At 37.7% G+C, this 27,746-nt stretch overlaps 1 protein-coding gene and 1 long non-coding RNA gene across 3 annotated transcripts in view; both read left to right on the forward strand.

The window, feature by feature from the left end:
• The window catches only part of LOC133516823 (transcriptional regulator ovo-like), a 29,066-nt gene extending 22,507 nt beyond the window's left edge, over window positions 1-6,559 (forward strand). The window contains exons 2-4 of one of the 2 annotated variants that reach the window (XM_061849810.1): window positions 2,081-3,780; window positions 4,127-4,552; window positions 4,738-6,559. In XM_061849810.1, coding sequence (XP_061705794.1) covers window positions 2,081-3,780; window positions 4,127-4,552; window positions 4,738-4,923 — 2,312 coding nt within the window. In that variant the 3' untranslated portion in view covers window positions 4,924-6,559. The remainder of the gene's footprint in view (window positions 1-2,080; window positions 3,781-4,126; window positions 4,553-4,737) is intronic. The other variant, XM_061849811.1, reaches the window with a different exon arrangement.
• Window positions 6,560-13,533: 6,974 nt separating this feature from the next.
• On the forward strand, window positions 13,534-19,616 carry LOC133516824 (uncharacterized). Its single transcript, XR_009799289.1, has 4 exons — window positions 13,534-14,209; window positions 14,497-14,574; window positions 16,313-16,469; window positions 17,335-19,616. It is a non-coding gene; the product is annotated as an uncharacterized LOC133516824 (long non-coding RNA).
• The last annotated feature ends 8,130 nt before the right edge of the window (window positions 19,617-27,746 follow it).

Raw genomic sequence — 27,746 nt, forward strand, 5'->3', positions numbered from 1 at the left:
TTGAAACTCTAGGTCCATGGGGTCCCAGCGCGCACAAGTTTTTTGGAGAAATCGCGAAACGTCTTGCTGACATAACTGGTGACCGAAGAGCTGACGGCTTCCTCGCACAACGTATCAATATTGCGATACAACGAGGAAATGCTAACAGCATCCTTGGTACAATGCCTCAAGGGCGTATTTTAGATATAAGCTAGTTATAGTAATCATCTGTATATATCCAATATTGTTATTGTAAATAAAGATTTTGGTATAGTAAGCGTAATAAGCAATGTAGATAGATATACAAGTACAGTGACATATATTATTGAAAAAAAATTGTAGTGCGTAAAAAATTGCGCTACATCTAGATGTTCGGACCAAGCTTACTCTGCATAGCATTCGCAATGACGAAGTGTGGCAATGTCTTCATTAACGTCAAATTTCTGCGAAAATATGGCGTTTATAATGACACTCCCAAAGCAAAGTTACAAAGTTAGTAAAAGTTGCAAAGTTAGCTTAGTTAGTCTACGTATAAGAGTAGGATACTCCCCAAAAAAAATCATTTATCATTCATTATGCCTAGGTATATTGTAATGTGTGTTTCTAAGCTTTTCTATTCTTTATATCCTAAGGTTCTCTGGAAGAAATCGCTCACAGCGATATGACCGCCTATTGCTACCGTTATTTGCATTGGAAATCTGTTATTTAATTTTTCTTTTCTGGTGCAATAAAGTGTATAAATTTAATTTACTTACTAACTTAAACTTGCCTATCCTTTATATATTATTTAAACATAGTCCTTCAATTGCAAATTAACCTGTTCCGTTTTGTTGATTCTGATCAACGACGAAAATGACTGTCAACAGTTTCCGAGAACTATCGTTCACTTGTCCCGAGTAGGACGCATATATTCAAACATACAATATTTACGTGCACATTTGTGCGCCTTAAGTGCTGCTATAAACCTTGTCCGTGTCTTAACACAAAGCGTCCTTTTGGAGAAATATCGCGCAACAAAAATATGGTACGCTATGTTCGGGACCCGTCACGCCTCGCTGACTAGACGCATACAATTACGGACTACGCACAAAAAAGAGTCCCAACAATGCAGGCTTCGTCCTTGAATCAACAAAAGCCGAGAAAGGGCAAGGGAACTCGTTTAAGCCAACCTTGGGACTTTCACTGACTCATTTTGGCTACAAATCTCTTTTTGAAATTGATTCAGCGCAATATACTCGTATTTCAAAATCACTATTCGATTTGTCCTGCCTTAGTGAACTGTTAAGCAATGAAATATTTCAAGACTTTACCGATTTTTAAATTATACGTACACGTACGATTACGCGATATGATGATGCTGATAATATATAAAACGATAAAATTGTAGAATATTTTGAACTCTTAACATGCGATTTATGTTAGGTATTTGTGCACAAAAGTATAGTGACTGACAGGAAGTAACGACACCGGCTGAATGGCCAGGTCCGGCGTCAATGGTTGGCAGATTTGGGTCGAGATTGGATTTGTCACTGACGCGCCAATTACAATAATGCGACACACACATACACAACTACGGTGGGTGTGTATGCGGAGGCGAATGTTACCGTTATGGTACATACCAGTGACGTCAATGAGGTCTCATGCCTCCGACGCAACACGCATACATTACTATTAATCCGAGGACACATCATATTAAATGTATAAATACTAACAAGTTAAATACATTTCAAAAACATTTTTTGTGCCCACTAGATTTTTAAGTATGTAAGTACAGTCACGTCTGAAAATATCGGTACGAAAAATACACTACCTTAATATATGGGCAATAACGTCGTGTATACATATTTTTAGCACTTTTATCGTATCGATATTTTCAGACGTGACCGTACATAGTTAACTGGAGGTCCCGGGTCCGAATCCCGGTAAGGGCATATGTATTTACATACATATATCTATATATTATATATGTCGTCGTCTAATACCCACCCAATACAAGCCTTATTGAACTTCTGTGAAACTATCGACCGATCTATGGAGAATTGTCCTATAATATTTATTTTATTTTTTGTTTATTTAACAATTTTTTATATTTTCATTTCAGATCGAGATGTTTTCGGAGAAAGATCTCTCGACCTCGGCAAGAAAGAACCAAGAAAATTTGTTTCATCGATTCTTGGTGGTGACATCCCTTACGGAAGCCACAGGGGTCACGTTCTTACACAAGCAGAAAGAAAACAGTACTCACCGGTACTTGTAGAAGACAAGAAAAAAGATGACAAACCTTTAATTAAAGAGGAAAAGGATCCATTAGAAAGCCAATACGTTGTGCTCCCTTCCAGAAGTTCACCTTCTCCAGAAACTTCCCCAACTCCCAGTATTGATAACAATATCACATGTCAAAAAGTATCAGTAATTCAAAGAACACCCTCACAGTCACAATTCCGCGACGGCAAAAAAGATTTGATAGATGTCAGCATTCCAGCGACACTACCAACAACAGAACCCGAACAAGACCAACCTATTGATTATGTTATTGCAAAAAAGCGGGGTGAAACGGAGGATGAAGAAACTGAAAAAAAAATAAGAGAGCAAAGACGAACGAGCAGTTCTAAAATTGCAAACGGAATTTTAGCGAGACCTACATTAGTGTTAAGAAACTGCCCAGCCAACAAAATCCCCGGAATAATCAGTGCCGCTGCGGGTCATGGTCGATCCACCAGTGGTGGCGGATCTAATGGTGGATCTCAAAATAACGGTGGTTCAGCTAATTTCAGTTCAGGTGGGGGCAGCACTGCTCCTTCATCGGGTGGAGGTGGCGCTATTGGTGGTGGCTCGGGGAGTGGTGGGAACGGCCGCGATGGACGATCAAACTATGGCCCAAACAGCCCGCCGACTGGTAGCCTGCCACCGTTCTATGAAACTCTGGGTCCGTCCACGAAGAGCGGCCAGAACTCTTACAATGCTAATGGTTCCTTCTCAAATGAATTTAATATGATTAATGGCTTTAACATGGACTGTGAAAGTAATGAGAACACAACAAATTTCCCTGAACAAAGTAAACAGTATTCATTAATGCAAAATGCAAATTACGGACTAGCTTTAAAAGACGAAGATATCGATTATGAGAACAAAATGGAGAATTTGGGTGCAATGGGAAACTATGGAAGTAATTTTGATGACTCTATGGTAGTTGATATGGGAGACGACGTTATAGATACGTACCACTTTACTAACACATTAACGTTTCCCGGATCGAACGAAGGTATTTTGGGCAACTTGTCTGATTCGACAGAAGATTTTGAAAACCTGCTAAATAATCATGTAGAACCCATCACTGACTCGGATCTACGAGAATCATCATCAATCTCTCCAGCATCTGTAGACATTGAATCACTAGCAGAACAAGTTACGTTAAGTAGACAGTATTATGAAAAAGCCAATAACTATTTGGCGTTCGCTAGCCAAGAAGCTGGATCATCATACAACTTCGCTAAAGATCGACCAGACTTATTAATGCAACTGAACCCAGCACTTCTTCAACATAGCGAAGGACAAATGCAACAACTGCAAATTCACGTTCAACTACAGCAAAGACAGCAGATCATGTCGTCGCCCGGCTTCCCGTTCAGTCACCCGCTGGAGCTGGACTCGCCCACAGGCGTGTCGCTGCCCTCGCCCGGCGGCAACAATTCGCTGGACGGCAGCAGCCACGTAGAGAGCTCCGCTCTCAGCCCCGCTGCAGCTGTAAGTCTCAAGAAAGGCTCTGGCGCCGATAGCAAAGTCCAAATCTTGCAACACAGGGTAAGCATTACTTGATTTTAAGGCGAAGCTTTGATTCGTTTTTCTCCTTCAATGTCGCTCTCTATATTTATAAAAGAAAGACGACATCGAAGTTTGATAATGAAAATCATTGTTATATTATGCTGAGCCTGAATCAATTTATGCTTTATCTTATTGCAATAATATTTTGATTTTTCTTTTTGGACAGCTTCTATTGATTTAGCTCAGCTATATAATTTAATAATGAGTAAAAAGTTCCTCTTAAAGTCTTTAATGCGAACCGCGTTTATATTTTGATAACAATGGAACAAACTGAGCTGTCCTTATTCGGAGAAATAAAATTTAATCGATGTAAACTTCTTTACAGTTGGGATTACCGGCGGAGCTCCCGTTGGAGTTCATCAATGGAGGTCACGGTGTAAAAAACCCTTTGGCCACAGAAGCCAACGCCAGACAACGAGAAGAGGAGAAAAACAAACAAGTATTAGTCAGTGAAGACGACCCAACCAAGTTTGTGTGCAGAGTTTGCTCAAAGAACTTCAGCTTACAGAGGCTCTTGAATCGACATATGAAATGCCACTCCGATGTTAAGAGATATCTATGTACGTTCTGTGGCAAAGGCTTCAACGACACCTTTGACCTTAAACGACATACAAGGACACACACTGGAGTCAGACCTTACAAGTGCAATCTCTGCGAGAAATCGTTTACCCAAAGATGCTCACTAGAATCTCATTGCTTGAAGGTGCACGGAGTTCAACACACATACGCCTACAAGGAGCGAAGAACTAAGGTATATAATTTATTTCACTATCTAGTTAAAGAATAAACCATGATTTAATATATTAATTCAATAATGTTTTACCAATTAATAGCCAATACTTAGTTACACATTTCTCCCTGTTACTCCAAAGTGCTTAAGGCTGTAATAGCATGTTTTTTACTTGTTTAATTAAATATTGTATCTGCACATTCCAGATGTACGTGTGCGAAGAGTGCGGCCACACCACCTCGGAGCCGGAGGAGCACTACATGCACCTCAAGAAGCAGCACCCCTACTCCCCGGCGCTGCTCAAATTCTACGACAAAAGGCACTTTAAGTTCACGAATGCTACTTTCGCCAACCAACTCTTAGGACAGCTACCAATGCCAGTCCATAATTAAATTAATGCGCGCATTTGCACGCTTAATTATTCAAATAACATCATTATCCTATGCCTGTAGCAACTGGCAATAAAAACATCGTGTTCCAATAACTATACCATTCGAGTTATATGCATGACTGAAAGGTATTGTCTTTACGAATTTATTCCGTCCCTAATTAGCTAAATTCTGTTTTGTTTGTATACAATAGAAATCCCAGTGTTTGTATAGCTCAATTGACTTTTTTTTTATGTGAAAGGACAACATACATGCAGACGGGTCGCCTGATGGGAAGCAGTCTCCGTCGCATATAGGGACTGCGCTCCAGGGAGACACCGATGCGTTGCCGAACGTGTTGTTCCTACATCTTTCTCTAACCTAATTATTTGAATGTTGTTCGTCCTAAGCGTACAGACTAACCTAAATCAATCGTCTTCCAAGCGCAGTTTCACTACTGTGTTTTCTGTATTATCTCTTAGTGGGAAACAATATTCCAATTCTGTTCCCAAAAATACCTAAATTTTTAACAGTCAAAGAGAACGCCAATAGCCCAGGCATGACTGCAATTAAAAAATTTAAGTATCGGGTATTATGTGCAATCTTTGGTGATGGTACGGGATTAGATTTACGTTAACTTGTAATTTAGTTTAAATCGTAGTATAATTTTAGTCATTTACGAATTTTTATACGAAAAATTGATAGTTTCATTTCAAATCAGCCATGGAAAGCAAAGAGAAGATTATTGTATGGTGCTAATGCAAGTGCAACGCTGAGTTGAAATGAAGCGGGTATGAACCGGATGACACTTCTTGTCCGGTTCATTTGGAACGTTGAAAATCAGCATGGTTTTTGATAAACTAATTCCACAATAAGGAATCTCTTTCCTCGTTTTAGTGATACTAGCTTCTAATTATCTTTGAAAACATTAACACAAATGATGTCACAAGTTTTACGAGTATGTACCTATAAAGTGTTATGTTTGTTCTTTGTACTTATTATTGATGTCGGAATTTTTTGATTCGAATGTGACTTCCCGTGCGAAGCACACAATGTCGTACCAAGTTTAATTGCATTTCTAGAAAATATTTATATTATTTAAATTAAAATATTGATCGATTACAGTCTGTGCTGTGAGCCTGTGAGTGTGTGCGAGAGTTTATCTATTGTGATTGTGTATCTGAGTTATTTAATGTGTCGATTGTTATATTGTTAAGGTCAAGTCGTTATATCGAGGATTCGACGGAGCGCTTCCGACTTATAAATTACGATGCTCAATTGATACATTTGCGCTTTCACAGCGAAGCTTGTGGGACCAACTTTGTAAATATGTCTAAATTTATAAATATTAGTTACAAAATTAAAGCATAATGTACTTAATATAGTAGTACCTAATTAGACTATAATGAGATTTTTAAATGATATTAAAATTTATAGTATTTTGAACAATTTTGTAGTTTTTGATAGACCTGACGTTAAAATTGGCTTATCAATAATTGAAATTGGAATGCATGTTTGTGATAGCGCAATGCCTCTGTTATACTTGTCTGTTGCATTTACTAGCATTTTTAATCGAATATCAACGTGTGGTTTCTTATTTCAAGGAACTTACTCTTTGTTACTCTATATTGATAAGCAATATATAAAGATTAAATACTGATTTTTACGTTTCATTGATCATCTTAGACTAGCAATGTCACCCTTCATGTTCTCTGGACCCTAGCCTCCACTGTCCGTCTGTTCGTTCATCAGGTTCATCTATCTGATTGAAGAAATTGAATAATGACAGGTGCCTTAATACAACATATGCATATAGATACCTACTGCTCTAAATATGTACGGTCGAGAAAATTGATTCTTTAGCAATTTGCGGTTCAAGTAAATTTAGTTGTACCTACTCGTACGTATGCTAAGAGCTGTCCAATGTAAAGTGAACCGAAAACTGCTAAAGAATCAATTTCCTCAACTGTACGTTTGTTTCAGTGGGTTTATGTAAAGGCCTTCGAAATTTAAAAAAAAATGTGTCTTTAGAACCAAAGCTTAAGAGGCTCACGAACCCACCGCCGAAAAGCCGATCCACACAAAAGTTACTCTCCCATTTTAAAACGAAATAGGATGACACTTTGCGGGTTATTTACGTGTTACCACCAAGTTGAAACCACTGGTAATAGCTAGGAATTTGTTTTTCATCTCTTACCACTGCGAACAACTGAGAAAAAAAAACAGTAATTATAACTAAAGTGAATCGATGGTTACTACTAGGAATTATTTTCCTCAGTTGTTACCACTGGGAACAGATTGAGAATAAGTCATCGCTTCTAAGAATAAGGGGGTAAGGTGAGTCAGAATGGCGGGTGTACCTAAATAAAATTAAATGAAAAGTGTGTACTATTTACTCCCTCCTTTAAAAAATTTGTACCTCACGGTACATAAAGTTATCATCAAAAAACAGTATTACACTATGTTCCCGTGGTTATTGATAAATTCTATAAAAGCCAAATTTTTGTACCTTCATATTCAATTATAATATGAGCCGTTTTATTTGTTGTTTCCAAGTTTTACTCATTTTATATTTTGCTTGCTATTTCAATTTTGAAGGCGTTATAATTTTTCAAGTTATCGATCTCATTTTTACGAAAAAACGCTAAGGTTCAATTATTTTCATTACGCCAGGAACTAGTACCTTTAATGTTTAATCTGTTAAGTTCAAATAACTCAGAAAATCATGTCTTAAAAATGATTTTTCTTAGGAAGAATTCTTTGAATTGGCGCCTAACCTTTTTTAAGACATGATTTTCTCAGTTATTTGAATTAAACAGATTAAACATTAATTTTATTTAGGTACACCCGCCAATTTGACTCTCCGGGCGTAGGTGCTACGAAGATCACTCCCTTTTGTTTATTATCTCCTGCAAAAAACCCCTTTCCAATGGATGACTCATGTTAGAACGATCCGGACCGACGCGTCCGACACTTCAGTCTTCTATAGAATGCACCACGTGGTAACCGATCACCCGTCATAGAAAACGAAGTATCGGTCGTGTCGGCCCGAACCCGGACCGTTCTAACGTGAAATCCTCCTTAAGTATGTCTATTGTAACTGTAACGGACCAGCAACTAACTACAGAACCCTACACTGAGCGTGGCCGGATATGCTCTTGGCCGATTATTTATTTATCTTATGCGCCCCATTAAATTTACGAACACAATTTCCACACGTGACTATTTCCATAAATTATTTAAGTTCGATTGGCGTTTTCTATCAATGATTTTCATCTTGGCTAAGCCCCCAGGACTCGACGAACACGTAGATATAGAGGAAGGAATCTTTTCCCAGCAGTGACACTCTAGGCACGCATAAAAACATACCACTGTAAATCCAATACAAGTGAAATATAAGATAACTAGCTTCTCCCCGTGACTTATTCTGCTTAAGACGATGATGATGATTGAAAAAACTATCCTATGTCCTTCCCCGCACCTCTAATTATCTCCATACCAAATTTCATCTGAATTGGTTCAGCGGTTAAAGCGTGAAGAGATAACAGACTAAGAAACAGTGCTACGTTTGCATTTTATAATATTATAAATACTAGCTTATGCCCGCAACTTCCTCTGCATGGAATTGGTAATTTGTGTAGGTAGCTTATTTTTAATCCAACCTGCTTTTATTAACTCCCCGTACAAACTTCTTTATTTGAGAGACAACCATAACGCCTAAATGAAGTGTAATGGCAATCAGTAGTCAATTTGAACAATGCTTAATTATCAGGCAAATGCATCAATTATCTCACTTCCACTGCTGCGTTCTTGATCCTTCGGGATCATTTCTGGGATAAAAACTATCTATCCTATGTCTTTCCTCTGGACTGGAACTTCCTCTGTACTAAATTTCAACTAAATCGGTTCAGCGGTTTAAGCCAGAAGGGGTAACAGATAAACAGACACACTTTCGCATTTATAATATTGGTATGGGAATAGCAGTCATTCATATTACTTATTAGCAGAGATTCATATACCTATTTGTCATTATCTGATAGGAGAGTCTACTACTCCTGGGAATTCAAACCACTTTCAATAATTACGAATATTAGTCGTAGAAATAATGAAGCTTGCCTTTAAAGCGGTTGTTTAAATAGGTACGTAAATAGATTGTAAGTTCTCAGTACTCATGATAATGAATAATTTGTGAATGCACGTTTTATTTTGACGAAACCTTGAAGATGACGAAGCCAGCACTGAAGATTTTTTTGAATTCAATAATGTGATTAAAAATCTAATAGGTTTATTCACAACCATAATATCATGCTGACCACAAACGTTAAGAGTGCTTGTAAGCATTTTAGGGTGGGCTAAAAATACAATGGCATTTTTTTTTTCATTGCGGCATATTTTTGATAATTTTAGCAAACTTTTGCATTTGTGTGTCAATAGCAATACTAAAGGAGTAGATATTGAAGATAAGAACCTAAGAACAGAAACTATAATTGAGAACCTGTAATTGGCTCTGTAATTCTATTGGAAGTTCTAGATATATATAGCGCTGTTGGTTTTCCATATACTAAAATAAAATAAATAAATAATTTACGGTTTGCTTTAGTTTACTGATTATAGTTTTAATTTAAATGAGATTTTGTAAAGGGTTGATAAGAACATATTCCTATAAAGTATTTTTCAACAAACTAGCTGGTGCAGGCTAGCTTGATTGTTCAAAAAATTGATACAAATTTTGAGTTGTTTCCTTATATTAGCTGGTAGAAATTAGAATCGACTTATGATTTTGAATAATAAATATTTAATGACGTTCATTTGGATTTGATTTGGTTTGACTTTGTTTGATATCTTACAGGTAATATTTTCGTGATGGTGAGGTGAAACTCACTTCACTCGGGGGTAAAATTTGTTTAACACTCGTGCCTTGAAACACAACGCTCAAAATTACATTTTTAGAACCACTAGCTACGCTCGTGGTTCAATTTTGCAATCTTTTGCTTAGTCAATATTAGTACGAGTATCAATATTAGCAAGAGAGGTTAAACAACAACTTCATCCCCTTATTAGAAACTAAGATACCGTTCAGATTCAGATCGCACCAGCATTATTGCTGCAGAAATCCTGTCGTCACAGTTTTAACAGAACAAATGATTTCCTTTTCCAATAAAAAAACGTAGGCTGATTCAAATTCTTATAAATAAATCATGTGTCTAACAGCCACCCCACACTAGCTCTGAATGGGGTCGACTAAACTTAGTCCGTTTTAACCCTACCAAGACCCAAGTTTGCGCGTTTACCGCAAAAAAGTTAGAGTTTGTCGTGTCACCTCGTTTTGAGGACACTCCCCTAACTGCCACAGCCGGTATCGGAATCCTTGGCGTCGACATCTCGAGTGAAGTCCAGTTCAACGGCCATTTTGAAGGCTAAATTAGCTTCAAAAAAGCTCGGTGTGCTCAGGAGATCGAGACAGTATTTCACACCGACCCTCCGCCTACAGCTTTATAAGACGCAGGTGCGCCCACACATGGAATACTGTTCTCATCTATGGGCAGGGGCACCCCAGTACCAGGTTCTCCCTCTGGACCGCATCCAACGAAGAGCGACTCGAATTATCGACTGCCAGCGTATTTCGGATAGACTTGAACCCTTGGCACTGCGTAGATACTTATGTGGTCTCTGCATTTCCATCTTCACCACTTAGATGGTTGGCAGTCCTCAACTGTGCGTTTCTCCAGAAACGTCCTGCCTCGCACAGCTAAACTGTGGAATGAACTGTCGCCTGCGGTATTTCCGGACCGATACGACCTTCAAACCTTCAAGAAAAGAGCGTACTCCTATCTTAAATACCGGCAACGCACTTACAACTCCTCTGGTGTTGCAGGTGTCCATGGGCGGCGGTAATCGCTTACCATCAGGTGATCCGTCTGCTCGTTTGCCTCCTGTATCATAAAAAAAGCATCTTTTGTGTGTCGGCGTCTAGTCAGCAGTCAGCACTATGGAAAATGGCGTCGCTGCGCAGTTGCGCTAACCGCCAACGTTGCGTTGCGTCGAGTAGCAGCCAAAGAGTAGCAGCAATAACTGGTACAATCTGAACCTGGACGGTGCCTTTATACTTGCCATCTTACGTATACTGTCAGTCATATATAAGCCTTGTTGCACCAATGGCCAGTTAAAGAGCATTGCTGTACTTATGAATATATTAAACTGAGAAAAACCATTAAAAACAATATAAATTGCATTAACGTTTAATGCTTTAAACAGATCCATATTAGCCTAGGAAACAAAACAGTAAATTATGCTGTTTTTAAAAAGTCAGTAAATTTTACTGTTTTAAGTAGCTAAAATGTAGTAACTGTTAGTTTATTTTTATCGTTTTTTTAAAGTGAAAACTTCTTTAGCGGCGCTGTGCACTTTTTGTGATGGGGAAAAAATGTTAAAGTCGCGACAGGTCACGTGACCGACAGATTGGTCAGATTGAAAATTCGTAAGACGAACACGTGACCTGATCGAAAAACTGTTACAATGTCATTGAATCCAGTAGAGTCGTAGAAAATGGAAATGGATGGAAGTTGATTAGTCTGAGAGATAAACTTTTTAATGTTAAATAATTGTAATATTTCTGAAGTGTTATATTTTTGATGTAATATAAATTGTAATGTTTGTGTACGATAGCGCAATAAATGAATATTGTATTTTACCTTATAAATTATAGTACCTTTATACTGATAATTAAAGCAATTCCTGCAAAATTATTCCCTAACCCTTCCAAAATATCAAAACTGCACAACGTTAATATTCAAGTTTTCACTTCTGCCAGCACTCCCGGAGTGCAACCCGTTGTTTTTTTTTAATACTTAGAAATGTTCAAACAGTTAACTTACTGTTTTGTATTTTACTGGTTTTTAAATATTTGTTGATATTGTATAAAGCAGTTAATCTTAATGAAAATCACTTTAATGTTTGCTTGATATATGTGTATTACCATTATATTGCAGATCCAACTTTACAAGTATTGCGGCATCATATTTCTTAAATATCAGACCACGTAAAAAAGACCCTTATAATATGAACGAAACAGCAAGAACGGAACTCACAAACGAGTACATTAAAAACATTAGGATTTATTCGCGAATTCTGAAAATAGGTGCATTCAACAGATTTGATATTAAAGACGGTCAGATTGTCAGCATATCAAGATTCTCACAGTTTTGTTCGTTATTAGCAATGATAACTGTTTCTGTCGCTGCATACATCGTCATTCTCCAAACATCCATTAAAAACAATTATTTAATCTTGCCTGAATTTATAACAGTAATTGAACTCGTGGTATTGAACAATGTAGTACTGCTGAATATTCATTTTTTCAACAGACATTCCGGAGCAGAATTGTTGCGACAATGCATAGAGATAGATTTATTCTTAGGAGTAAACCAGACAAAAGTTATGAGAGATATTGTAATTAAAGACGTACTAATTTGGTCCAGCAGTATAGCATCATTTCAGTTAGTAATAGCCGCGATCCTGATCGTAGCGTTCTATAATAAAATACCTGTGTACATTTACTTCGTCGCCGTAGTGTACTTCCAACTCCTGTTCACTTTGTGTTACGATCATGTGATTCACGTGTGTTTATATAAATTTCTATGTCTGAGGGTTCACTATTTAAACGTCGGATTAGTAAAAATAGCTAACTTACATACAGACTATTTAATAGAGCAACTGATATCGTATCCTTTTCATTGGAAGAAAGAATATGATAGGAATGTGGACTTGTCGAGGAAAGATACGAAATATTTTACTGAAAGTCTCAGAATGGTCGAAGCTCAAGTGCGCCGTGTGCAGCACAACTACAGGTTTATGGTAAGTCCGATTGTGTGTGTTCCCATTTATCTCCGCCCTGCCCACCGCCATACATGGGGCGGGGACGGGTGAGAATAATTCATATGAATGCAACTATTCCCATCTGTGCTCGGCGGGGACACACGGGAGTACGCCGTTCCATTGTATTAGATATTGATCCTCCTCTCCTACCCTAGCCTTGTCGGTAGTGACCCTGTTCTGTCCCGGTCCTGGAACGCTTTTTCACTATCTAAAACTCCGTACCTGAGATACTGTAAGTGCCATTTTAGTAATTGTACAGGGATCTTCGAACAACATAAAATAGGTTGCAGTGACAGGTTTTTTTAAATTAATTAACAGTAAATATATTTGACATTATTATGTGTATGTAGATCATGTACAAATGTATAGACAAAAGTGGAATTCATATTCCTCCGAGTTTCCTATTAATAGAATGGGTTCCTCTTGTCTACGCATAATTTATTTTGGGATAATTCTAAATTGCATACGCAGTATTGCCATAATAGTAGTTACGCAGAAACTAATCTCGTAAACTATATTTCCCTAAATGAATGCTATTACGCATATCTAAACTAAGCCGAATGGTTGTTGCGCATAATTTGGAAAGACCTAATGGTACTAAGGCAGAAAATTATTTACACATAAATAAAGTAAGAAGAATATTACTATCGCATAACGTAAAATCGCAGAATTAATAAACTAGCCAATGATATTACAACGGCAACATGAATTTTCTACAACATTGCTCAGGGGTTATTGAAAGGCACTCATACTATGTCATATTATTTATAATCATGTTAGTGGGTGGGTAAGTGTAAAATTATAAACTAAGTATTGTCTTCTTTATTGTTACTTTCAGTGTTTAAGCGTGTTGTGTGTTTAAAATGGAAAAAGGAAGGCAAATAAAAGTGTTTAAAACTATTGAGGTGGAATTAAATAAGAGATCGACGGGTTTGTTTACGAAAAATGCATGCTTCAAAAACTAAATTAGTTCGATTGTCTACAAGGAATAATATAAAAATGGGTAATGAGCAAATCGAAGAAGTATCGCATACAATTTTCGTTGGCGTTGATATAGGCAAATATTTAAATTGCTAACACCAAATAGACATAGTTTCCACTAAAATTAATAAAGTTATTTATGTTACCTATAAAAAAACTGAAGTGTAACATTTCAGAAAAAACCGCCGTACTTGTCTATCATAGCATTCATAGCTATGTTGCTTCTGCATTGCGCTATGGAATAGTATTATGGGGAAATGGCACAAATATAAAACAAGCTTTCATAGCACAAAAAAATCATCAGGGCTATAGCAGGAGTCAAGTGGTCAGAGTCATGCAGGCCGTTTTTTTTTTAAACTTGGAGTTGGTGGTATTATCGATAAATATAGTTTTATGGGTCGATGGATGGAGCATCAGACAATCACATAAATGGACTTAGTGTTATACCTCTCAGGTACGGATAAAGATAAAGATTTTTCACACCTCTTATCTAAACGCATGTACAGTCAGCATCAAAAGTAGCGGATCAAATAACGTTTCATAAGTATCTACCATTCTGTAACAGCTTACTAAAAAGTGATGTCTTTAATAAGGAATAACTAAAACTGTAAAAGATATACTTTTGAGTGCGAATTTTAACAATTTATCTATATTTGGAAAAGTTATCCGGAATATCAGATACTTTTGGCGCGTTGTTTCATCCGCTACTTTTGATGCTGACTGTACCTACTTTGATTGCAGATTTTTTCGTGTATAACATCTTTGGTAATTGGAACATTTTTGGCTGTGCAGGCGGTTATTGTAATCATTAAGGATCGGGTAAGAATTGAAAGTCACATTAAGTACCTAGTACCTGGACGACCGAGCAAATGCTCGGTTATAACTATTTATTGTAATATGGTGGTGTATAGGTGATAATCTTAACTACATTTTTTTACTAAATTTAACTTGTCTAAAACATTAAAAATTAAAAAATTATATATAAACTTGAACATATAAAAAAAAAAAAAAAGTTAGTCACCGGGCGAGATTCGAACCCGTAACAACGTAACTCGTTTAGAAGTCCGCGTCTAAACCCGCTGGACCAGACGGACAGTGGCAGACAACACGAAATTAGCGACCATATTCTGCGTCAAAAAAAAAAACGCATGAAAACTCGAAAACACGCGTTTTCCCAAACATAAGACTAATCTAGATAGATTGTATACCCCCAAAAACCCCCATATACCAAATTTCAGCGTTAGAGCCGTTTCCGAGATCACAGAAATATATATATATATATATATATATATATAAATATATATACAAGAATTGCTCGTTTAAAGGTATAAGATATATATATAAATATATATACAAGAATTGCTCGTTTAAAGGTATAAGATATACTAGTTTAATATTGTCAAACTAACAATGCCGGTCGCCGTCGGCAGCGGGTGAACTTGGTCCGTCATAAATAGACGCGGCGGGTGGCGGATCAGCCAGACATAGAGATAGCATTCGGACGCGTGGTCGGTCACGGACGGCTGGCAGTCATCCGACGGCATCAGAGGGCCTACCGCGAACACCGAAGTTCGCATGAATCTAGTATTTTAACTGGATCAGGCATAACCGGTGGGGAGAAATGACCGAACGGGATAGTCTTATGTCTCTTTCAGGAGTAGCAGAGAAAGCGCTATGTTGTTTATCCCTGTCATAGTCTCACTTGTCCTTCCTGCCTACTTCTAAAAAGTCTTAAGTGATGTAGACGTTTTTTGTTGCCCACCGTTTTTTTATGGTAGGCAACAAATAACCCAACCAAATTACGTTTTTGGTATGTTGTCAGGAATATTAAAACGTGTTTTTAATTTTGTCCCATTGCGTATGTTCCCACACGGGCGCACGTAGTATACACATCTATACGATCCTACCATCTATGGAAGTTCGTAAATTGCGGGCATCTTTGCTTAATTGGAGTAAAAGAGAAAAATACCCAAAATTTGCGAACTTTGGTGTTCGCGGTGGGCCTACCGCTGTTCAAGCAGAATCAAAGAGTAAAGAAAGTATATAGGAAAAACAGAATGCGGCCGGCGAGTACACCCGCTCCGCTCGCTCCCGAACATTTACTAACACACCATATAGATCGTGTCTTTCACGAAAACGCGTGCCTTAACTCGTAATGTCATGTTATTAAAGGTTAGAATTGACAAATCCGCGCGTCATCGTGGATGACACGAACCGCCATTTAGATGCCGCGGACGATGGGCCGCTGCGGCTGAGAACGAACAAGGCCTAAATGGTTGTATGTAAATAGAGGGAGTTAGGTACTACAGTACTACTATCTATTTAGTTTAGGGGCACTTGCGCCAGCCAGGGTTAGTCACTAACCCGGGATTAACCGTTAACTCAATGTTAAATTGTACTGGTAACCATGGTAACTCCAGGTTTAACCGGTTAACCTCGGGTTGGTTGCTTAAATCTGGCTGGCACAAATCGTGCTTAGATATTATGTATTCATCAACTTCACCTGTTTTTCGAATAATGTTTACTGCCCTTTACGCTTTTTATATATGTATTTTAGGATATACCTGTGATACGAATGTTTTCCTTGGTGGGCTGGTTCTTTGCAAGCTGGTCCATATTCATCGGAATAACTCAGCAAACGGATAAATTGAACGTGCAACTTCAGCGTACCAAACTTATATGCACTTATATTCAACTAAAACCTAATCATTCTGGTACGTGTAAGTATGGTAAACAATTCGAATCCTAGACCATAGGCGTCATAGGCAGGTTCACTACCCACATGGCTAGACCGGTCGTCAAAGAATATTTTTTTGCTTACAAACGATTTTAGTTCTATGGAAGGCTAGATTTGCTTGACTTTTAACTACGTACCTGTACCTATACTACTAATGAGCAACAAAACTGACATCTGAGCAAACAATGTCCTTAAGGGCCGCTTGCACCAATCACTAACCCTGGGTTAACCGGTTAAACTTGAAATTAACATGATTAAAAGTACAATTTCACGCTCCGTTAACGGTTTAACCAGTTAACCCCGGAATAAAGTGGGATGGTGCAACTGGCCCTTAGGCGATTAGGTTTCATAATAAATGTGACTCAAAATGTATTACCGAATATTCGGCGCTTCGGCTGAGTGTAACCGAATATTAGTTATTCGGCCAAAACCACTATTAGTGGCATCTCTAGTTTCGATGTAGGTACATAATTATGTAGAACAAATTGTACATGAAAATGACATACATTGAACTATACGTATAGTATATGCGTTTTCTAATCAGTACCCCCAGTGTAAATTTGATCGACATCATAACGTGACGAACGCGTTTGCGTTAAGTCTCATTTTATATAGGATTTTGAGTTTCCAAAACGTCCCGCTTGGCGCGCTCTTTCTAAATCCAATACAAAATGAGACTAAACGCAAACGCGTACGTCACGTTTCGAAATCGAATTTATTTACACTAGGGGTACAGTCATTCATTTGAATACACATGGAATACCTATAACCCAGAAGTAGTTGGCCTATACATAACATTCAAATCAGAAACTAAAACTAATTAACATATAATTTACTTTCAGACGAACTTTTCTCTCTCTCCCGACGCATCCTGGATACACTGGCCGTGAGCGACTGCAGGATCTCCATTTATAATCTATTTTACTTCAACCAGAGCCTTTTGCGCTCGATCGCTACTTCAGTATTCGTCTACATAACGATGCAATTGCAGCTTGCTTTTCCGAAACGCAATATTCATAATAATTAAGACACAATGGGAATGGTCACATTGGTATTCCATACAAACGTACTCTGCTGTTTCTTCCGTGATTTTTTACCCTAGAGCAATGATTTTACCGTCTACTGCTACTGTCACATTGGCATAATGTGTAAAATGTATTATTCACTGTTCATTACTTACTTTTCTGTTACCTATACAAATAGTTATTGTAGTAACGAAACGGCCAAGCCACACAGTTTGACTAAGGTGTAGAGTATATCGGCCCGATTTGAAGAATGATTAAGACACGTTTAAGATCTTGGAAAGATTTGTCATTTATTTCAATTCCGCTGTGGTCCCAATAAGATCTATCTACGATATTTCTAACGTCAAAGTGCCATTGGTTGCCCGAATCGAGCTGCTTCTGTCAATTATACGACATAGAAGCGATATCTAAATGAGCACTTATCTAAACCAGAACTTATCGTTATCGTATCTCATTCTTCGAATCAGGCCATATGAAGTTAGGGCTTGTAGAGTTCAGGCGTGTAGAATTAGAAGCTTGGCTTGGTTTGGGTCTCATCATGGCAACATTTTACATGAAATTGTTTTTGGTCATGAAACAGTTTTGTTTTTTTTTAAGTTGGCGAAATATTGGCTAAAACGGTCTAATACTAGGTACAAACGGAAGCCTATATCGGCTATATCTGATAACAAGTAGCACAAAAATCATGACAGACCGAAGCAGAACATTTAATTATCATTTGGATTACAAAATTTCGTTACAATCAGTTAAGTTTTGTAGAAAGAAAGAGTCGAGTACGAAACCTAGTAAGTAGTAGAGCAGTTTAAAAAGATTAAGACAGTTAAATTATCTACCTACGATGTCTTAAATACATTAAATTCAAACATGACTATATTAAAGTTAGTTCAAAATTAGTTATTTACATACCTACAATCTAAATGTAAGGTGAGAAACTTGAGTTGTGTTCAGCTGTTTTGTATATGTTTTGTTTTGTTGTGTTGTTGTTTTTATATGTATAGCTAGTAAAATATATTAATAGGAAACTTAGTGGGCACTGAGCACCATCTTTACTATAAGTATGTACAGTCAGCATCTAAAAACTACACGTCAAAATATCTAATAAGTTAAAAACAAAAAGACATACGTCTCTATATAAATATATGTAACAAATAGACTCTATTAGAAACCTACTTGATCTCTAACTGTAAAGATATGGATATACGAGTATATGACATGTTTGGAAAGTATTCCACGGTGGCAGACAGTTTTGGTGCATTGTTTCATCCGCTACTATTGATGCTGACTGTTCACCCAACCGCGAAAATGCATAGCCACTATGTGGATGAAATATAATGTGTATATGCAATTTTGCAGTTCGCGTTACATATGTACGTGTTTTGCACACATTAAAGCCGGAATAACATTATTAAATCATGACGCGACGCCACCCGACGTGACACTGTGTGAACACGCGACGCCACCCGACATGACACTGTGTGAACGCGCGACGCCACCCGACATGACACTGTGTGAACACGCGACGCCACCCGACATGACACTGTGTGAACACGCGACGCCACCCGACGTCACACTGTGGGAACACGCGACGCCACCCGACATGACACTGTGTGAACACGCGACGCCACCCGACATGACACTGTGTGAACACGCGACGCCACCCGACATGACACTGTGTGAACACGCGACGCCACCCGACATGACACTGTGTGAACACGCGACGCCACCCGACGTCACACTGTGGGAACACGCGACGCCACCCGACGTCACACTGTGGGAACACGCGTCGCATCGAGCGGCGTCGCGTCTCGTGTTAACAATGTGATTGCGGCTTAAGTATAATCTCTGAAAAGAAACGTGTCAACCTGTTTATTTTTTAATGACGTAAGTATTAGTAATTGAAACTGTGTCATGAACTTTTTAAGAATTATTTTTCATTTGGCCAATTTCGTCCAGGCAGAAATAAAATGAATATTAACATACCTACTTATAATATTTCATCGTCTATAAGCTGATGTATTCTATGTATTATTTTCTTCGATTGAGGTGTTCAATAATAAGTATTAATTGGATTGTATTATATTTAAATTGCTTCACCCAAACCAATGCTTTTTATTCAGTAGCCTTACCACGACTACCTTAGCAGTGTCAAACAGATATATTAGCGAATATAGCTAAGCAAGCTAAATTGGTTTAACCCTAGCCATAAGGAAACTATTTTTCTGTTTGAGATACCTACATTTGAAGGACATTGGCAGTTGTCAACGCCTTTACGGTTATTTATTATTGACTTAAAAAGATTCCAATCGAAAATGTCTGATACTCGTAAACTGATAACCTAATGCCGTCCCTCGGGTATAGCTATGACGTGTACGCATTGCTTTATTATTTTCTTTGGTTATTAAAATAAAATAATTGTTGTTTCAATCAATAGTGGACTCTAAACCATTAGTGAACTGCGGCTGAGGCTAGTACATACTCGTAGGTAATCTATAGAAATGTATATTTAAGGCGAAAGTGGAGGTCCCGCGCGATATCACCTTTTCATACAAATGTAGTAGTCCTGATTTTCCTCTCTGGATATTTACATTAATGAAAATATTTTGACACAATTTGCTGTATATCAACCACAGCTATGCCCATCGTCGACTTTGAAATATTAAGTTTTTATTTCTTTTCGAATTTTTAATTATTACGTTCTTATAAGATTTAGGAGCGTTTAATAGTACATTACTATAGAGGACGGGAAACGAAGGGTTGCAGACCATGTAGATACAGACGGCCGAGCGTAGCGAGGTCGGTTAGGGATATACGGCCGGCAACCCCGTTTCTCGCGGAGATTTGTATAGTGCTTTTCTCAAACTTGCAATGAAATAATTAAAAAAAATAGGATGATGATGACGATTGATGATGATGATAATTATTATTACTTTCGGGTTATTAAAAGGTTTATAGGATATGTAGTATTTCCGGACCTAATTTGAAGTAAGTCATGTCAACATTTCATTACAAGTTTGAGAAAAGTCTATATTGTCTATTCCTCATAACAACACTTGTGCTTTAAAATCGCTACAACGTTACGCGATTAATGGCTACCAACCTAACAAAATCAATACTAATACAGTTTCAAACTAAGTGCATTGCTGCCAATTTACAAAATATTCATTTGGTTGCATAGTAAAAACAATTGCTTCATAAGTCAGAAACAAGCATGTGACACCCGTAATATAGCAACACCCATAGACTACGAAGACCGCTTAGCGTTGCTTGATAGTCTCCATAGGCTACTGTGGCCAAAATCGGGAAAATTTTAATTTAGCAAAGAGCAAGTACCAGGGCCTCATGAGTTACGAGGTGTCGCTGACCGGCCGGGCCGCGGCGGGCCGGGCGCGTAACATAACAAGGTATGCTCGCGTATCTTAGCTATATACTTTTGCTTTGTTTACCTAAATTAAGATTAATTTTTGTTGACTCGTAGGAAAAGTATTGTATGCAACGTTGTATAAGTAGGTCAAAAAATGCTCGTGGCGTATTCCTTTACAATGTTCGCTTACGCCTTCCGCTCCGGCTCACATTGTAACTCACACCACTCGCCTTTTTTGACCCTTCTTATACAACTGTTGCATAAAATACTATTATGAAATCTGTTTTTTTCTCCTATTTTTTATAATAATACAAGAATCGAAAAAAATCATACGTAGGGGCTAGGGGCATAGCTAAGGTTGATTTATACATCAAATTATATTTTCCAAAATGTCAATATCCAGAGAAGAAAATGGATATGTAACACGTTTGTATGGAGAATCGGCCGACCTCTTTCCTCTTAACTATAATTTGAGTTATTTGCGAAATATCGCATCATTTTCATTTATCTAAGCCTCACGATCAGAATCGGATGACAGTAACGAAAATGGCTACTTTTTTTAAAGCTCAGGCTGCGTAGCCAACATACTAATCTTTTACTGTTACTATCGCACTAATATGGAAGAGATCAGAGATGTGACTTATTTGAAATACTTGTATTTAAAATGCAAATACAAAATGCAAAATACCTATTTTGTATTTAAATACCTTTTAAAGAAAACTATTTTGTATTTTATTTCAAATAATTTTTGGGACCTATTTTCTATTTTCAAAATACAAAATACTTTTTATTAGGTGAAGTAAGTAGGAGTTACAATCTCTTCTGACGTTACAATCCTTGCAACTCTCTCATTCTTTTATGGTGACCGGTCTGGCCTAGTGGGTAGTGACCCTGCCTATGAAGCCGATGGTTCCAGGTTCAAATCCTGGTAAGGGCATTTATTTGTGTGATGAACACAGATATTTATTCCTGAGTCATGGGTGTTTTCTGTTTTTTTTTTTGTGTATTTATTCACTATGAATTTTTTGAAACAGGGTTTAACACAGAACCTCTAGGGTTTATGTAATAGTTGGCAAGAACGCGCGGACCGATCCGCGTTTGCTTAATTCCTTGCTTGCTTGCTTAATTTCCCGTCGAAGCTGTTATTGTATCTATCGTTTAAATATCGACCTTTAAGTATATGTACTTAAGTATTTATAACTATTTATAATTGTCTAGTACCCACACCACAAGCCTTAATGAGCTTATTACTGTGGGACTTAGTCAATTTGTGTAATAATGTCCTATAATATTTATTTATTATTTTAACATGGAACTGGTGAATCTGTTTAGTAACGCCGCAAATGACCACAAGCGTAGCGAGAGATTAAAAATGTTGAATCTTAAGCGTTGTAAGGGTTTCAAGGCACGAGAGGTAAACAAACTTTTCTGCCCTGGTGAAACACAAACGAGACGTTTTCACCAACCAACGAGAGGAGATACACAAATCCTTACGTTGTCGCAGCGCAAGCGATTGTCACCTTGGCACCCAGGTCATTAAATTATGCAGAATAAACTGACAAAGAAACTCGAAACGCAAAACATAAAATTGTGAAGGACGTAGATCTAAAGCTAAGTGTTAGCCTCTCTAAAACCTCTTCAAATAACATACTTTTTTAACAATTTGAAGAACAAATGACAAGCATGACTAAAAATGAAAACTGCGTGAAAACATATATTCTTTACTACCTATCTACTCGCTTTGTAGTTGAACTAGTAATATTTGCATAGAGTGAAACGAATTCCATATCCATTCCTACGACGACGAAAACCTTGAAAAAATAGTAAATATTATAATTAGTAGGTAAAACGTACGATAAGCCAGTTCCAAAATGATAGTTTTTCGCGAAAAAGAACCTTGAATGAAACCTTGCCTGATAAATTGCCTGGCGTGCTCAAAATTGACTGTAGGACTTTGCTTTGCTTCGCTCACAGACGAATCATTTTTTCGAAAGATCGAGCGAAGCCACAGAAAATAGGTTATATTTTCTGTGGCTTCTCTAGATCGTTCGATAACAGATTTTTCAATAACAAACCACAAATAAAATGGTTTTTAATCGTGTATAGAGTACGTAATGGTGGACCAGGCTCATTACCGCGATGTTTCTTTCTGAAATTGAGATGTAATGTATCTAAAAAGTTTGGAATACTGAGGAGCGTGAATGCTAGTATGATATCGTGACCGCGTTAAAATTCTACAGATTGTATTTTTTTAATGTACTTTTTGCCTTATTTTACTGGTCAGTTTTATTCTGTAGATTTTATAAAAAATAACAATGACATAAGACATACCTTCGAAATAGGAAATAAAACATAAGGCTCCGCTTTTAAGTAAATACTTTAAAAAATATATATATTGTTATAAATTGGACCAGGAATATGATGCCCTTAGCTATGCAGCAGGAAAATGACGGCCATGGCAGGAAAATGACGTCGGCATTGCTTTTCTTCTAGCTTTTGGGCGAAAGTAACCACGAATTACGAAAGAAAATAAAAATGGAGTGGTATACCTATAAATGGCATCATCTGAAGTTTTATTAATTATTATAAAAGTAGACTTATATCGACCGGGATATTAACCGTAATTTACCTTTTGTATTGTTTTCGAGCTCCCGAATTTATTGTCAATAAGAGTTTGTACGTAATTTCGGCCAGAAATTTGACGCCCAATGTAGGAAAATGACGCCTCTATAAAATAACCTACATTTTAATATAATGTAAACACATTAAGGATATGCTTATAATGTTTTCTACTCGTCGACTGTAATTAAACTATAAAACCCAACTCAACTATAAAATTTCTTTCGATACGCTGTAGTCAAATACAGGGTGACCTTAGCCATTGGATAAACCCTGAAATCCCACGTAGGGTTACTTCTCAGGAATGCTCTGACGTTAATATTTTTTTTATTAGAACAAAAGATAAAAAAAAATATATTTTTCGAACAAAAGTTATTTGCAATAATCGACAACAAAAAGAAACATACTGTGTTAATCTTTGGCAGTGTTTTTGACAATTTGCTCGAAATATTTGATAATTATGACATTTTTCAAAAGTCAGAAGCTTATTAGTGTCATAAATAAAAAAGATAATCAAAAAGGTCGAAGGAGGTTCCATACTATTCTTTGAGGATATTACCTTAGGAGCTATTAACACATACAGGCTGCTCCAAAGTAAAAAAGTGGCTGTGACAGAATCGGACAGACAGACGGACATGACCAGTCTCCGTTTCCGTTTCGTTTCGTTTCCGTTTCGTTGTCGTCAATATCCGTTTTTTGCCATTTGGCTACGGAACCCTAAAAATAGTAATTTGTTATTCTCTTCGAAACCGCTACACCGGTTGTTGTGATACTTTGTACACTGGTTCTAAATACCCTAATGCATATGTACATTTCGGCTTTGTGCAATGGCTAGGGACACACTGTATATAAAAATGACTAATCACGTGCCGCCGCGTCCCATAAAAAGGGAGACATAAGGGACGTACAAAAGACATAAAGACATTATGTCTTTTGTACTCTGGTAAGGGCATTTACTTGTGTCATTCGCACAGATATTTGTTCCCGAGTCACGGATGTTTTCTATGTATTTAAGTATTTATATATTATATATATCGTTGCCTGAGTACCCACATCACAAACCTTATTGAGCTTTCTGTGGGACTTAGTCAATTTGTGTAATATGTCCTATAAGATTCATTTATTTATTTATGAAAAAGTATTTATTTACAATAACAATTTACATAATGGATATATACAGATGATTACTATAACTAGCTCATATCTGACGACCGGTCTGGCCTAGTGGGTAGTGACCCTGCCTACGAAGCTGATGGTCCCGGGTTCAAATCCTGGTAAGGGCATGTATTCGTGTGATGAGCATGGATATTTGTTCCTGAGTCATGGGTGTTTTCTATGTATTTAAGTATTTATAAATATTTATATATTATATTTATCGTTGTCTAAGTACCCTCAACACAAGCCTTATTGAGCTTACTGTGGGACTTAGTCAATTTGTGTAATAAAGTCCTATAATATTTATTTATTTATTTATTTATATCTAACATAGGCCCTTGAGGCATTGTATGCAAGGATGCTGGCGGCATTTCCTCGTTGTATCGCAATACTGATACGTTGTGCGAGGAAGTTTAAGTTTTTTGTTCTATATTTATTTTGAAATGGAAGCGGAGCGTGAAATGGAGCGCGTTGTGGTCTAGCCTAAGCAGGAGGGGTGTCCCTACCTGTATCGTCCGCATAATACGCTCTTTATACGAAGGTAGCACATGCAGGGTGGTCCATGAGAAAGAGCTTGGAGCGCCGATACAGATATCAGCCGGGGTAAGGCAAGGGTGCCTTCTATCACCGCTTTTATTTGTGATTCTCTTGGATGACGTCATGCGTAATGTGGTATCGACACCGAGAGGTATACCATGGGACACGAACGTTTTAGAGGACTTGGACTACGCGGACGACATCGTGTTGATTTCGCCTACTCTTGCTCATCTAGAAGCCAAACTTGAAAGTCTTAAAGAAGAGGCTGATAGAATGGGCCTGCGAATCAACAGGCGTAAGACAGTTAGCATGCGAGTTAAGTCAAGTACAACGGATCCGCTGTCGCTGGGGGGTGAGAACCTAGACTCAGTGTCAAAGTTTGTGTACCTGGGGAGCGTAATATCCTGTAAAGGTGGAGCGGATGAAGACATCGACAGCAGGATAAAGAAGGCGAAGGCTGCGTTCGCTCAATTAAAGGCTGTTTGGGAGTCGAATGCGCTCACGCGACGAGTTAAACTTTCCCTCTTCGAATCCACTGTGAAATCTGTGTTGCTTTTTGGCTGCGAAACGTGGAGAGTGACTATAAAGGCCTAACTAATAAACTTCAGGTCTTCGTCAACAAGTCCCTCAGGTCGATCCTTCGCGTTTTCTGGCCAAAAACCATTCGAAATGAAGACCTATGGAGTATATGCCGGCAAACACCCATTGACGAAGAAATTGCGACACGGAAATGGAGATGGATAGGACATACTATTCGAAGAGGGGAAACGAATAATGCTACCATAGCTTTCGCGTGGAAACCGCCGGACGGAAGCCGTGGCTCCGGGCGTCCTGTACACTCTTGGCAACGGTCCGTCCAAAGAGAGTTACGAGCGGTCGGGTTGAGCTGGAGCGAGGCCAGAGGACGAGCTGAAGATAGGAAGGAGTGGCGCGAGCTTGTGAAGGCCCTTTGCACCTCTGGGGTGCTTTAGGACAACAACAACATATTTATTTTAATTGTAAACTTTTTTTTCTTCGTGTAGGCACATATTTAGGGTTTTAAATAGCTATCTAGTTGTCTTACGTAGCTGCTGTGTTTGACGTATGTATGACGTGTTTAGTTCGGTGACCAGACTATGTGTTTTCAGAAGAATTCTTCAATGATGACAGGAATCACAATAGGTGTCACTCAAACGTCGCTAGTGACTATCGCCTAATTAGAACAATCCCTACTTACTGGAACGGTCATAATTTGCATATATTACTTACTGAACAGCTTTTGCGTATATAATACGTTCGCAAATCTGTGAATTTAGTGTTGATTTGGAAGAACATACGTTCAGTCGGTCGGTAGCATTGCAACAAACACCCAAGATGATGAAGAAAACTCTTTGCTTCCTCTTCGTCCTGGCTCTCGTAGCTCAGATTGTAAGTGTTTTTGCAACATAATTATATCAGGCCCTACGGCAGCCTTAAATTTAAAAAGAGACATTTGTATTCCTTTTATATACAACTTCATCACATTGAAAGACATCGACGAATTTTAATTATAATCTATACCGGCCCTAGAAGTTAGTAGAAATGCTTAAGTAATTTAGGAACTTTAGAGTTTAAGGCAACTTATGAAATATTTTAGAAATTGACCATCGCTAGTTCTAAGTTTAAAATAATTATTATCAAGTAAAAAAAATATTTGATGTAATTATAATTTGAATAATACTAATATTAATATTATCTACTCGTGATATTTTGTGTATTATTTACAGTAAATACTTTTTTTTTTTCAGTGCGCCATCCCAGCAGGTACAGGTACGTAACTTTTTTTTATCAATAATGTTAATTCAAGGAACTTGAAATAGTACTTAAAAGGATTTCCAAGAGATTCGTTTTAACTTATGTTTAATAAAATAATTTGTTATCCCCCCTAACAAAGACATGTAATATTGATGTTTCCTTTAGTTTTCTTGTCTTATTTGCCGAATTATAACTGTAACTGTGTTTAAATCAGTTATTTGTTGTTTATATCAAGGGAGCAAAATTGATGTTTAACCGCTCGTGCTATTACTACTACTACTACTGCAAGCAAAATATCCCAAAATTGAAGCACCAGCGTAGCAAATGATTCGAAAAATGGAATCTTTAGCGTTGCGAGGCCTTCTAGGTACGAGGGCTAAAAAAACTTTCTCATCAAGTAAAACACAGCATTTTTCACCACACACACGCGAGGAAAATACTAACAGTAAAACAATATAAATAGACAATATTAAATATTTATCGTTCAAAATCATCACTAAAAGTCAATTCTACCAGTCAACATCTCAAAATTTGCATACAAATCCTTGTGTGGATAAAGTCAACTTTCTCCTCAGTTTTTTTTTTAATAAAGAGAGTTTCTTCAAGATGGTGTGGTAAAATCATAAATATGACAGATGCCGAAAAAGAAGCCAAGGGAGCTGTAGACCACGCGACCGCGGCGGCGAAGGAGGCGAAGAACATTGCTACTAAAGAAGCAGAAAAGGCAATTCACCCCGAACACGCGAAGCGCAACGCGAGTGACCACGCTGAGGGCGCAAAGCAT

The sequence above is a fragment of the Cydia pomonella genome, chromosome 4 (assembly GCF_033807575.1).
Source record: "Cydia pomonella isolate Wapato2018A chromosome 4, ilCydPomo1, whole genome shotgun sequence".
NCBI lineage: Eukaryota > Metazoa > Arthropoda > Insecta > Lepidoptera > Tortricidae > Cydia > Cydia pomonella.